At 47.2% G+C, this 12,647-nt stretch overlaps 1 protein-coding gene across 1 annotated transcript; it reads right to left on the bottom strand.

Moving 5' to 3' along the window:
* Nucleotides 1-2,678: 2,678 nt before the first annotated feature.
* On the bottom strand, nucleotides 2,679-3,614 carry LOC308595772 (olfactory receptor 5V1-like; the record flags this gene model as incomplete). Its single annotated transcript, XM_081210473.1, has 1 exon — nucleotides 2,679-3,614. The coding sequence occupies one exon, from the start codon at nucleotides 3,612-3,614 to the stop codon at nucleotides 2,679-2,681; it is 936 nt and encodes a 311-aa protein (XP_081066599.1).
* Nucleotides 3,615-12,647: the final 9,033 nt, after the last annotated feature.

Here is a 12,647-nt window from a genome sequence, read left to right as displayed (position 1 = left end):
CACCTTAAAGACCAACTAAGTTAGTTCTTGGTATGAGCTTTCGTGTGCATGCACACTTCTTCAGTGTATCTTCAGTGTATCTGAAGAAGTGTGCATGCACACGAAAGCTCATACCAAGAACTAACTTAGTTGGTCTTTAAGGTGCTACCGGAAGGAATTTTTTACAATAAATTTGTGTATGTTTATTCAAACCCTGCCAGTCTTGATATCACAAAGATGGAAGAATGAGGAAGTGCCAACGAAAGAACAGAGGCAAGAAAAATTGATGACTTACGCAGAACTGGCTAAATTGACATATAAACTGCGAGACCAGGACAACTGTGACTTTAAGGAAGAAGGGGAGCTTTTTACAAATTATCTAAAAAGACAACAAAATGAACTGGACGCATTGGCAGAAAAAGCTCAACAACTTTGACCTGAACCTCTCTTGGCCACCCCTGCCCTAGTGGATTCTCTAACAGCTTAGAGGCTCCTCTGAATAAAAGTTTGTAAAATAAAACGGCTCCTCATTGTCAATACCTCTTGTTGGACCCAGAAATATTACAGGTACTGACTCCAAAATGCTTGGGAACCACTGACATAAAAGTTTGGCTTTCTCTCAAGAATGCAGCGCTCTGGCATCATGAACCTTCCATCTCTTGCTCAGACTCTCTCCATATGCACAAAGCTGTAAAGAAAATGCATCCCGCCATATAGTGGAAGCAGAAAGTCCAGGGAAACCCTACTGTCTGAACTCAGCATGCCACACTCATTTGCATGTTGGAGAGAGTTGGGCTTTTACGGGCTTTTACTTTAGTAGACAGCATCTTAAAAAGCAGAGACATCACCTTGCCAACAAAGGTCCGTATAGTTGAAGCTATGGTTTTCCCAGTAGTGATGTGTGGAAGTGAGAGCTGGACCATCAAAAAGGCTGATCGCCGAAGAATGGATGCTTTTGAATTGTGGTGCTGGAGGAGACTCTTGAGTGTCCCATGGACTGCAAGAAGATCAAACCTCTCCATTCTTAAGGAAATCAGCCCTGAGTGCTCACTGGAAGGACAGATCCTGAAGCTGAGGCTCCAAGACTTTGGCCACCTCATGAGAAGAGAAGACTCCCTGGAAAAGATCCTGGTGTTGGGAAAGATGGAGGGCACAAGGAGAAGGGGACGACGGAGGACGAGATGGTGGGACAGTGTTCTCGAAGCTACCAGCATGAGTTTGACTAAACTGCGGGAGGCAGTGGAAGACAGAAGTGCCTGGTGTGCTCTGGTCCATGGGGTCATGAAGAGTCAGACACGACTGTAATGGGTATGAGTTACTCGTGCGTAAACTGGTGCCTTTCTCGGTTAATTTGCCTTTTTAAAACTTTCTGACTGCGCAGCCCCTTCTCATGGTGGCTGCCTCAGTCACTGGCAGAATCCGTCAGTGGGCGTTTCTTGAGCCTCTTCCAACATAAAAGTTGTTTGACACCCAGTCTCCTCCTCCTCTCACTGCGCGGGAGTCTTCTGCGCAGGGAAGGCGTGGGTAGCGGAGGACCTGGGCTCTCCTCACTGATGTCCAGCGAAGAGTCCTGGAGCCCTCTCTCCAATTCCCCCCTTTGTCTGCCCCCCTTTATCCCCGGTGTTGCGCTGATTGGCTTCCCCCTCTACTGAGCTGTTTCTCCCCCTGCTGCTGGGTCCTTCGCCAGCATCATCTGGGAGCCTCCCCTTCGCCTCTCGCTCTGATGTCAGTTCCCTGACAACGACTAAACGACTAAACAACAACAACTTTAGTATTCTTTCATATTTCCATGTATTCACTTTTGACTTCGATAAACATGCTTGGTGGATCAGGGGAATGCTGTGGACGTAGTGTATCTTGATTTCAGTAAGGCTGTGGACAAAGCCCCCCAAGAAGCTGGTAGAACATGGGCTGGATGAGGTAGCTGTTAGGTGGATTTGTAGCTGGTTGCATGACCAAACCCAGAGAGTACTCATTAATGGTTCCTCATCATCCCAGAGAGATTAATGGGGTACCGCAGGCTACTTTCCTGGGTCCGCTGTTGTTTAATGTCTTTATAAATGATTTGGATGAAGGGACTGATAGGATGCTCATCCAATTTGCAGATGACACCAAGTTAGGAGGGGTAGCTAATGCTGCAGAGGACAGAATTGGGATTCAAGATGACTGTAGCACATGCGGAACTGGGTCATAACTGAATGAAATTCAATAGGAACAAATGCAAGGCAATTGAACAGGAAGAACCAGCTGCACAAATACTCCATGGTCCTCTGGCCTTCTCCCTGTGATCATCCTCCCCCCATTCTGCACTCTGCTTGGGCTCATCCTTCTCTTGGCTCTGAGAGCCCCTGACCAGAAATACTCTCCAGTGACAATGTGTCAGCTGGTCCCCCTTCCACATTCTCCCCTTCTTCTAACACTCCCCAACTCTTATGTTGGGCTGTTTCTGAGCTGTAGCTTCCCTCAAACTCCTCAAAGCCCTGCAGAAATTCAATACTGCATTCCTCTCCTTCAGGAGCATCAGGAGGAGGGGGTGGTGGTCTCACCATTCCATCTCCCCCTCACCTCTTGAGTCCAGTCCCTGACAGTGACTTTGTCTATAGTTTCTCCCTCTTCCTTAATTCCCACTCATCAATTTCGCTGTTCCCAGCAGACATGTTCCAGTGAAGCCCTGCCGTACAGAGAAACAGAAATGAGATTCAAACTGTCCTACGGCAGTTCAGAACCTTCCTCAGGGCTTCCTTCACCTCCTTATTGCGGAGGCTGTAGATGAGGGGGTTCAGCATGGGGGTGACGATGCAATACATTGCGGAGAGCACTGTGTCTATCTCCAGAGAGTAGCCAGTGCTTGGACGGTTGTAGTTTACAAATCCGTTTCCGACACAGAGAGTGACCACAACCAAGTGTGAGGCGCAGGTGGAGAAGGCTTTCTTCCTGCCAGTGCTGGAGTGAATCTTCAGAATGGAGGCCAAGATGTAGAAATAGGAGAAGATGATGAAGAGGAAGGGAGCCAGGCCCACAAAGATGCTGGTGATGTGAGTGGCCAGTTCATTGATGCTCGTATCACTGCAGGCGATCTTCAACAGCGGAGGCACATCGCAAAAGATTTGCGGAATCTGGTTGGCTCCACAGAAGCGAAGCCTGGAGGCTAAGGCAGTGTGAATCGCTGAGTCCAGGAAGCCCCAGACCCAGGAGGCCACAGCGAGATGGATGCACAGCCTGTTCCTCATGAGACGGCTGTAGTGCAATGGCTGGCAAATGGCGGCATAGCGGTCATAGGCCATGACGGCTAACAGGGCAGGCTCACTTCCAAAAAACCCTATCAGAAAAAATGTTTGTGCCATGCACTGGTTGTAGGAGATGGTGTGACTCTGGCGCAGGAAGTTCACCAAGATCTTTGGCACGACGACAGAAGAAACACAAATGTCCAAGCAAGACAGGTGACTGAGGAAAAAGTACATGGGGCTGTGAAGGCGGGAATCCATCAAGACCACGATTAATATCATGAGGTTGCCCGTGACGATGGCCAAATAGGCAGCTAGGAAGACCAAGAAGAGGGGAACTTGGTCACTCGGGGCTCTGGAGAGACCCAAGAAGATAAACTCTTCCACCTGCGTTTGATTCTCTGCATCCATGAGGAAGGAAAGAGGAGGATCTGAGGAGAGAGAAAAGTGAAGTTGAGGGAAGCCCAGTAGTAGTCATCCTGTTATAAACAGTCCCACCCAACGTTCTTTTTCATGTTTTCTAGGTAAATACAGATCTACACCATACCTTTAAAAGACAGTTGGAGTGCATGGTTTCTTGCTTTACAGAAACAACGGCATAAATTAAAGTGGAGTGGAGGGAGAAAGGGACCAAAATCGTGGGTTTTAATAATGGCCGAGGTTTGAACAAAGCAGGCATGGAAAGACACTGAGGGGGTTTTGTTTCAAAAGCAAACAAGTCAGTTTCTACAAGCAGAAATAGAGACTGGCAGAACACAGAACTGAACACCAGAAAACTCGCACCACAGAGCATTTTGAAGCTCCCTTTTCTCTGTACTCAACCCTTCTTTTTAATTGCCACCTCCCTTGGCAGGATTTTAAGAAAAATTTGCAATATGATGATAAAAGATAGAACTGGATACAATAAGATTAATACTATTACAGAGACATAATGGAAGCAGAGGAAGGGGCAGAGGGGAGTAAGGGATTTGAGAAATCCCACATTTGGATGTTTTATTGAATTTGTAAACAGTATTGTAAGGTTTTTAAAATTTTTTTAATGCTTACTTTATTTGATGTGATATTTCTTATACTGAAAATTAATTTAAAAATTATAATAAATAAACAAATTGCCACCTTTCCCCACATCACCCTGATCACTCAACTCAAACTTTTGCCCTTGTTTGAAATCACCACCCCACCCCCTCTGCTTTCCTCCATTCCTGTATTATTCTAACTTCTGGAATTATTTGAAAACACAATTCTGCATCCGTGCATCCTTGATTTATTCAAACTTCTGCCATTGTTCAAAACAGTCACCTTTTCCCTGTTCAGCACCTGTCTCTTCTCGGTGTATTCACACGTCTCCCTCTCGCACTCCACAGCTGCCTCTTGTGAAAAAGGCGATGTGTGTGAGCCCAGCAAGTGTCCTTCAGTGCTCTGAGACCTCTGGCTAAAGTTTAGCTACCTCAGCCAGTAGCCATGGATAGACTTGTCCGTTTGCATTCTTTGGTGCAGTAAGTATTGATCTGATGTGTAGAGATCTTTCCTATTCTAATTCCAGAGGGTTCTGGAAGCTTCTCTGTGTGATACAAGTTGGTGCAGTTTCTAGCCAACAAGTAAGTTTTTATTCTGCCTGGAAACAAGCAGAAGGTTCCTGATGTTTGGCCATTTCCTTCAGAAAAGCAGGAGTTCAGAACACCACTAGGAGTTCTGAATACAACCAATTGTGAAGAAGCAGCTTTGGCAAAATCTCTTATCCAAATGTGACACCAAGAAAGGGCCTTGAAGATCTCATGTTGACACCAGGGCCCTTGTTCGTTGTGAGCAAACTTCTCTGCTGCCTGCCTTGTGGGTTGCTGGCTGTCTTTCCTTGTAGGGCAGCAATTGTTACCTTGTGTGTTGACCATGGGGATATCTGTGCACCCAGAATCCACAGAGAGGAAGGCTGCAGCTGCAGTGAATCAATTTGTCCCATGGGGGTAGGATATTTTTGCAGGTATGATAGAGCCAAGCACAATGGATGGTGTCCTTTAATTGGGGCACCCTTAATTGCTGGTAGGGAGGGGGCAGGAGGCCAGCAGTAACCTCAGAGCTATTAAGTCATGTTATGGAAAGTGTGTCCTCCTGGTGAGATTTAAATTCCCTCTGAGACTCATTTTCACCATTGGAGCTCCTGTGTGGATGTTGTTAAGCCAGGTGAGAAAGCAAGGAAGGAAGAGCTATGGGGAAATTAAAATTCTATCTCTCACCTGCCAGCCACCAACATTGTAGGCACTTAGGACAAAGATGAGGAGATCATCCTCGGTGAGAGACTCTAGTGACCGTGGTTAGTAAGAATGCAGAAGCAGTAGCCAACGCAGGAGATGTGGAAGGGCACAGCTTTTGGGAGACTGCCAGCGTCCTGGGCTGTGCCTGGACCAGAGAGAAAGAGAGTCTTCTTCCATGGAGGAGGTCCAGACATATTTTTAAAAAAATAATTTTTATTAAATTTCCATTTAACAAACCAGTCATATCATATTAATTATTCCAAATTATGCCAATACATATCACACAGTCCAAATATTTAACCAAATTTTATTTTTCTGTGGGGGGTACCCATGCTTCGAGTTCTGTAGGGGTCCAATCATCTTATATTTCTGCTGCTTTGATATTCACAAGTCCCATTTTCCCATCTCCTTGTTGTTATCGTTTTTCTTCTTAATAACCTCTGATACGGAAAGGCCCTTCCTTTTGGGGGTCCGAGGCGATGACCTCGGGGGCACCCAGCCCTGCATTCACCCCTCAGCCCCACACCGTTGCACAAGCACCACACCCTACCCAAGCCCCAAGTTTAAAGTGCCTTTTCCCTTTTTCCACACGGGCAAAATAAGCCCAACCTCTCAAGCCTTTCTCTCTCTCTCGCTCCATCTTTATCGTGGGTTGACCGTATCAAACTGTATCCCCCATTCGTTTCAATGGCCGCATTCTACCCAATCAGAACCATGCATTCGCTTTGCAGAGCTAGCTCAGCGAGCTCCTGCACGCCTCATTTAACCTCTTGACAAGCTGCTGACAGCTCCCTGCTGGGAAAACAATGGAATTGAAACTCGTGAACCCATAAAAGTGTCAAATCATGCAACAATGTAACTATTTTGTTTCTGACTTCAATTATTAATATAAGAACGGACTGAAATGGACTAAAACTTCTAAAATCCGTATAAAATCAACCGCAGCTCCGATTTCCTTGGTTTTGGTGTCGATTGACTCAGTTTCTTCAGGACTCCATGACACCTCCTCTGCCTCCATAATCCCTCGAGCGAGGAGTCACGTACTCAGGAAGACCCTAATCCGGTCAAATCACTCCGCCCAACCTTTCCTCCGGGCAATGCCAGGTGGCAGACTTTACATACTTGGACTATTGTCTTCTCATCACCGGTACTCAGGAAGCGCTTATCCGTGCATATCTCCAGCTCTGCATATTCCTCCCTCCCTTCTCCATATGTTAATCTGAGTAACCCAACTTCTCCTTAAAATATTCATGATGTAATCTGTGTAACCCAACCTCTCTCTAATGTATTCATGATGCAATTATGATGTATTTTGCACTGTATTCGGGGACATGGAGGGAAGTTTTAAAAACTCATGTCGCCCCTTTCTCGGGGTTCAATCTCATCTTGAACCTGTTGCGCAATAAACTTGGGTCTTCTACAGTTTGCTCCTGTCTCCGGCTGAGCTCATTTTCTTCCACAGGGACCCGCGGACCTAGTCCGATGAGCTGGGTGGCTGAGTAGCCCCGCACCCAGATTTTTCCGTAACACCTCCGAGTTGTTTCCACAAGTGAGTTGAAAGGAACAACGTTGTTTATATTTCTGTGTGAACTTTGTAATGCTCTCCCGCAATTCATCTCAACACAGATCCAAAAGTCCAAAAGTCCTGTTCAAGCAGCCGTCGCCATTTTAGTCAATTCCGATGAAATACAGTCTAGGCATCTGCTCCTTAATTTTCCCAGACCAGTTGCACCATAAATCAGCCTTTCCAGGAGGGTTATTGCCCTTTCAAATTTACGATCCAAACCTGATAACAGAAGTGGTTCGCCCCCCCTTTGGCTGTAAATCTCGCAACAAAGTCTGTCTCATAATGGCGGATCACTGTAGTAACTACGCCAAAAGAAAGCCTCTCTTCTTTCCAGATCTTTCACAAAATAAAACCTTTTGTTAATTTTTTTGTTTCCACACAGTTTATTTTCTACTCTCACTTGCTATCAGTCATTGTGATGGTTCTTCGGGGGGGGGGTTGTTAGGTAAATCATAATGGAAAAGAAAGAAAGCCCCCCCTTCCGTTCCGTTGAACATACCAACATGGCTGTGATTCTTTGATGTAGTCTTCTGTTCATTCCATCCCATCACTCTTATCTTCTCAGTGGTAGATTTATTTAACAGATAATACACCCCTGACTTCACTCGAAACATTTGCATTTACTTTCTCCAATTCCCCCCCCCCCCCTTAAGCAATGCAACTAGTTTCGCTCTTGAAAGCAGTGTCCGGGAGCTCCAGAGCTCGCTCGAGGGCTTTCTGCCCAGTGCCCCCACCCCCTCCTCTTTCGAACTCGGGGGTGATTTATGGGCAACCGCGGGCGAGGTAGCATCTTCCCACCCCCTGGGGAGAAGAAGGGAGGCTGATATACTCCCCATAACTAGCATCTAAATTACCTCTTGCGAGCTGGAAAGATGGTATTGTCGGCCATCTTCCAAGGCGCCCCTAGCACCTCCCCAGGAGGTCCAGACATTAAGGGCTCTGCCATGAAAGATGGAGCAAGTTTGTTTACTCCTGCGCTGGAGGGTAGGACTAAAACCCATGGCTTCAAGTTACAAGAAAGGGGATTCTGACTCAACATCAGGAAGAGCTTTCTGATGAGAAGAACTGCTCAACAGTGGAATGGACTCCCTTGGAAGGTGGTGAACTCTCCTTCCTTGGAGGTTTTTAAGCAGAGGTTGGATGGCCCTCTGTCATGGATGCTTTAGTTGAGATTCCTGCATTGCAGGGGGTTGAACTAGAGGACCCTTGGAGTCCCTTCCAGCTCTATGGTTCCATGTGAGGCTACTCTCATGACTGCTCTGGAGGCTGCAGGTTGCAGCAGCTAAGCTGCTTGTGGGGGCAAACTCCCACCAGCATGGAACACTTTGTCTGAGGCCACATTATCCCTTATAGTCCCAGAAGAGGTCACTATGTTCTGCAGGAGAGGCTATCCTTGAAGTCCCTGAAATATCCAAAGCTTAGTCCATGGCAGTTTGGAGTAGTACCTTCAGAGTATAATAATAATAATAATAATAATAATAATAATAATAATAATAATAAATTATTTATACCCCAGCCATTCTGGGCAGTTCCCAACAGAATATTAAAATCATGATAAAACATCAAACATTATAAACTTCCCTAAACAGGGCTACCTTCAGGTGTCTTCTAGAAGTCGGATAGTCGTTTATTTCCTTGACATCTGATGGGAGGGCATTCCACAGAGTGGGTGCCACTGCTGAGAAGGCCCTGCTGCTGGTTCAACATCCATGTTGAGATAGGGCAGATGCCCATTATTTGTATTTTCTGGAAACAACTGAAGATACTCTTATTCTGGCAAACTTTTTCATGCAGTTGGTTTTGTGAACCCATCTGCCAGGTTCCTTTGCCTTGGACAGTACCGTAACTTCACCAAGCCTGTTTGAACACTCTGACACACATTCTGGAAACATGTCCAGATGTTTGGTTCTGGCCTTAGACTGCCCAAACTCTGCCAACTTCAGACAGGGTTGATTCTCCTCCCAAACAGTGATGGGCAAGCAACACCCCCCACAGATTTCCTGAACCAGCCACCTGTAGAACTCCAGTTTCCAGCACAACTCCGACAGTGCGCTGAATTCAGCTTCAGTAGAGGACAGCGCAATGAGACTCTGCTCCTGGGACTTCTACCCAACTAGTGATTCCCCAAACTTTATTACCATTCCAGATACAGATTTCCTGTCATCCAGATTCGCCCAGTCACTATCTGTCCAACACATGAGCTTGGCGTCACCTGTAGCTGACAGTTTGAGCCGGAAGTCTTTGGTATCCTACAGGTATCTCAGCACCTGCTTAAGGTGCATTTACATTGGGTTTTGTAGCTTCCCAGCTAAGCAGATTAGTAGCAAAAGCCATGTCCGGCCTGCTCCACTGGGAAAGATACAACAAACTACCCAGAACTGACTGAAAGATCTCAGCGTTCTCACACTCAGCGCGTTCTGCTAGCTGACTGTCTTTCACGTAGCTTGTCTCCATGGGTGTCCTAACCCCTGCACAATCAGACATTCTGAACTTCTCAAGAAACTGCTTAATCTTGCCTTTCTGACTGAGCAAGAAGCTTCAATCTTCAGACCTGTCCATCTGTACCCCTAGGTAGACTTTCACTGCACCCAGGTTCTTGAGTTGAAAACGTTTTCCAAGCTCTTTGGCAAACTTCTGCACCTGTTTGTCTGCCCTTGAGACATGAATTATGTCATCTACAAACACCAAGACCAGTTCTTGTGACTCTCCTGACCCTTTCGAGTACAGGCAGCTGTCAGCAAGACTCTTCTTGAAACCTAACTACTCTAAGGCTTCATTCAGGCGCAAGTTCCAATTCCTGGCCGACTGTTTCAGGCTGTAAATTGATGTGAAATTTCCACACAGCATCCAGCCTATTGCCCTCAAACCCTGGAGGAGGAAGCATGTACAGATCCTCCTGTAGGTCTGAGTTCAAATAGGCCACATCCACACCAAAGTGATTCACCTGAAAACCTCTTTGTGCAGCAATGACTAAGAGCATGTGTAGAGTTTCACTCCTGGAAGTGGGAGCATGTACCTCAGTGTAATGCAGCCCCTTCCGCTCCGTGAAACCTCTAGCTACTAGCCTAGCCTTGTACTGTGGTTCCCCTGTTGCTGTGGGTTTAAGACGATAAACCCAGTGACTGCTCATGGCCTGCTTGCCCGCCGGCAGCGTCTTGAGGGAGAACACACCCAGAGACTCCATTGAGCCTATCTCTTGCATTGCCTCATGCCATTTCCTGGCTTCTTCCTGAGGCAGTTTCTGAACATCCTCAAAACTCTCAGGTTCACATTGAGCCATACCTACCCACACGTTTGTGACTGCAAACCTGTCTGGAGGTTTACCTTTAGTTGTGCAAGCAGAACGTCTCAGCACAACTTCAGGTACCCCTCTGACCTGCTAGGGCCAGTCAGAACTCCTTGCTGTCAGAGAATTCCCCCTCTGACTTACTGTGCCTTCTGGACTTCTCAGCTGGACCTGTGGGTGAGGAAGGAGCACTTCTCTGTTCAAGCTTCACAGCTTTAGGAGAAGCTCTTCCCTGTTCCTGCTCTGGGTCAGGACTCTGTGTCTCAGCAGCAGGTTCAGCCTCTACCTCTTCTTCATCAGCAGAGTCAAGCAGACTCCCTGAAAGAATGTCAGGGTTCCCATGTATACGGGTCCACCCACTCTGTTCACAGAACTCAGCACTCCTGCTGATTAGAACCCTGGACTGATTGCCAGTTGGATAGGCAAATCTCCACCCCTTGGTCTCCGGCTAATACCCACAGAAAATCATCTTTTGGGACCTAGGGCCACCCTTTCTGTGCTTGGCCTTTGGCACAAGGACCCAAGCCTCGCAGCTAAACACATGGAAGAAATGCACCTTGGGCTTCTTGCCGTGGAGCAGAAAATAGGGTGTGTCCCCTCAATAGAACAGAAAGAACGATTCAAAGTGAACGAAGCATTCCGCCATGCTTCCCCCAAAAACCTCTGGGGGAGCCCAGCATCAAAAAGCACAGTTGCGGACATCTCCTGAAGCATTCTCTTCCTGCATTCTGCAACACCATTCTGTTGGGGACTGTGCAGGAGAGTCAACCTATGGCGTTTCCCTTTCTGGCGGAAGAAACTCTGCAGCGCAGACCCAGTGAACTCCCCACTGAGATCCGAATGAAAGCTCTTAACACGCAATGAGTATTGCAACTCAACTGCTGTTATCCAGTCTCTCACTATCGATGCAGCCTCACTCTTGTGTTTGATTGTGAAAATCCAGCTAGTCCGTGAAAAATCATCCACCAGAGAAAGAGCAAATTTGGCCCCACCCAGACTGGCCACTGGCATTGTTGTTGTTTAGTCATTTAGTTGTGACCGACTCTTTATGACCCCAATGACTAGAGCACACCAGGCACTTCTGTCTTCCACTGCCTCCCGCAGTTTGGTCCGACTCATGTTTGTAGCTTCGAGAACACTATCCAACCATCTCGTCCTCTGTCGTCCCCTTCTCCTTGTGCCCTCCATCTTTCCCAACATCAGGGTCTTTTCCAGGGAGTCTTCTCTTCCCATGAGGTGGCCAAAGTATTGGAGCCTCAGCTTCAGGATCTGTCCTTCCAGGGCTGATTTCCTTCAGAATGGAGAGGTTGGATCTTCTTGCAGTCCATGGGACTCTCCAGAGTCTCCTCCAGCACCATAACTCAAAAGCATCAATTCTTCGGTGATCAGCCTTCTTTATGGTCCAGCTCTCACTTCCATACATCACTACCGGGAAGACCATGGCTTTAACTATACGGACCTTTGTTGGTAAGGTGATGTCTCATAGGGCCACACAAATCTGCATGCACCAGTTCAAAGGGTTTGGTGGTTACCCTGTCAGACCTAGGATAAGAACACGTTTTCACTTTTGCCTGTTTACAGGCCCTGCAATCAAGAAATTTGGCACATGACTTCATTTTGCACCCCTCAGTGCACTCTGGGATCCCCAGTTCACGTGACCCATTCTTCTGTGCCAAAGATGGTGGCATGCATCATGGACTGGAACGTTGGCACATTGAGCTTGTGCTGCCTCAGTGGTACCCAGACCTGCAAGAGAGGTTTCTAGCACAAACAGCCTATCTTTGCATTCCACACTGATCAGCTGTCGCCCGCCCCTGGAAATGAGACACATGTTATTCTCAAAACAAACTCTGAAACCATCAGCAACAAGAGCAGAAACAGATAACAAACAGACGGACAATTCAGTGACAACACAAGCCTCAATTGATGCCTGTAAGAAAGAACAAGACAGTGAGCCAGACATAGTCAAAGCATGTTTGCTTCCATCTGCAAGGCAAACTCCCCCCCCCCGATTTTACAGAGGTGCAGTTATGCAAAAAACCACCAGAGGGCACTAGGTGGTGCGATGCTCCACTGTCAATCACAAAGGTCAGCATGTTGCCCTGGTCACAGTCCTTGACTGTTGCCATGGAAGCTGCCAAGTGCCTTTGCTCCAAACCGTCTCTGCCAGTTCCCCTTTTTCTCGGCTTCCCACGCTTCGCAGATGTGCTAATCTGGTGGTTGCCATGGGAGATGACCTTGGATCATTCTGGTGCCTCTACTGGACAGTCTCTCATGAGATGGGAGGGGGACCTGCATCTGTAGCAACGTCTCGAAGCAAAAGCTTTCACAGTGTCTCCACT

This window comes from Podarcis bocagei, assembly GCF_964188305.1.
Source record: "Podarcis bocagei genome assembly, chromosome: 10".
Taxonomy (NCBI): domain Eukaryota; kingdom Metazoa; phylum Chordata; class Lepidosauria; order Squamata; family Lacertidae; genus Podarcis; species Podarcis bocagei.
The sequence above is the reverse complement of the archived record's forward strand: the minus strand, read 5'-3'. Positions and strand labels throughout refer to the sequence as shown.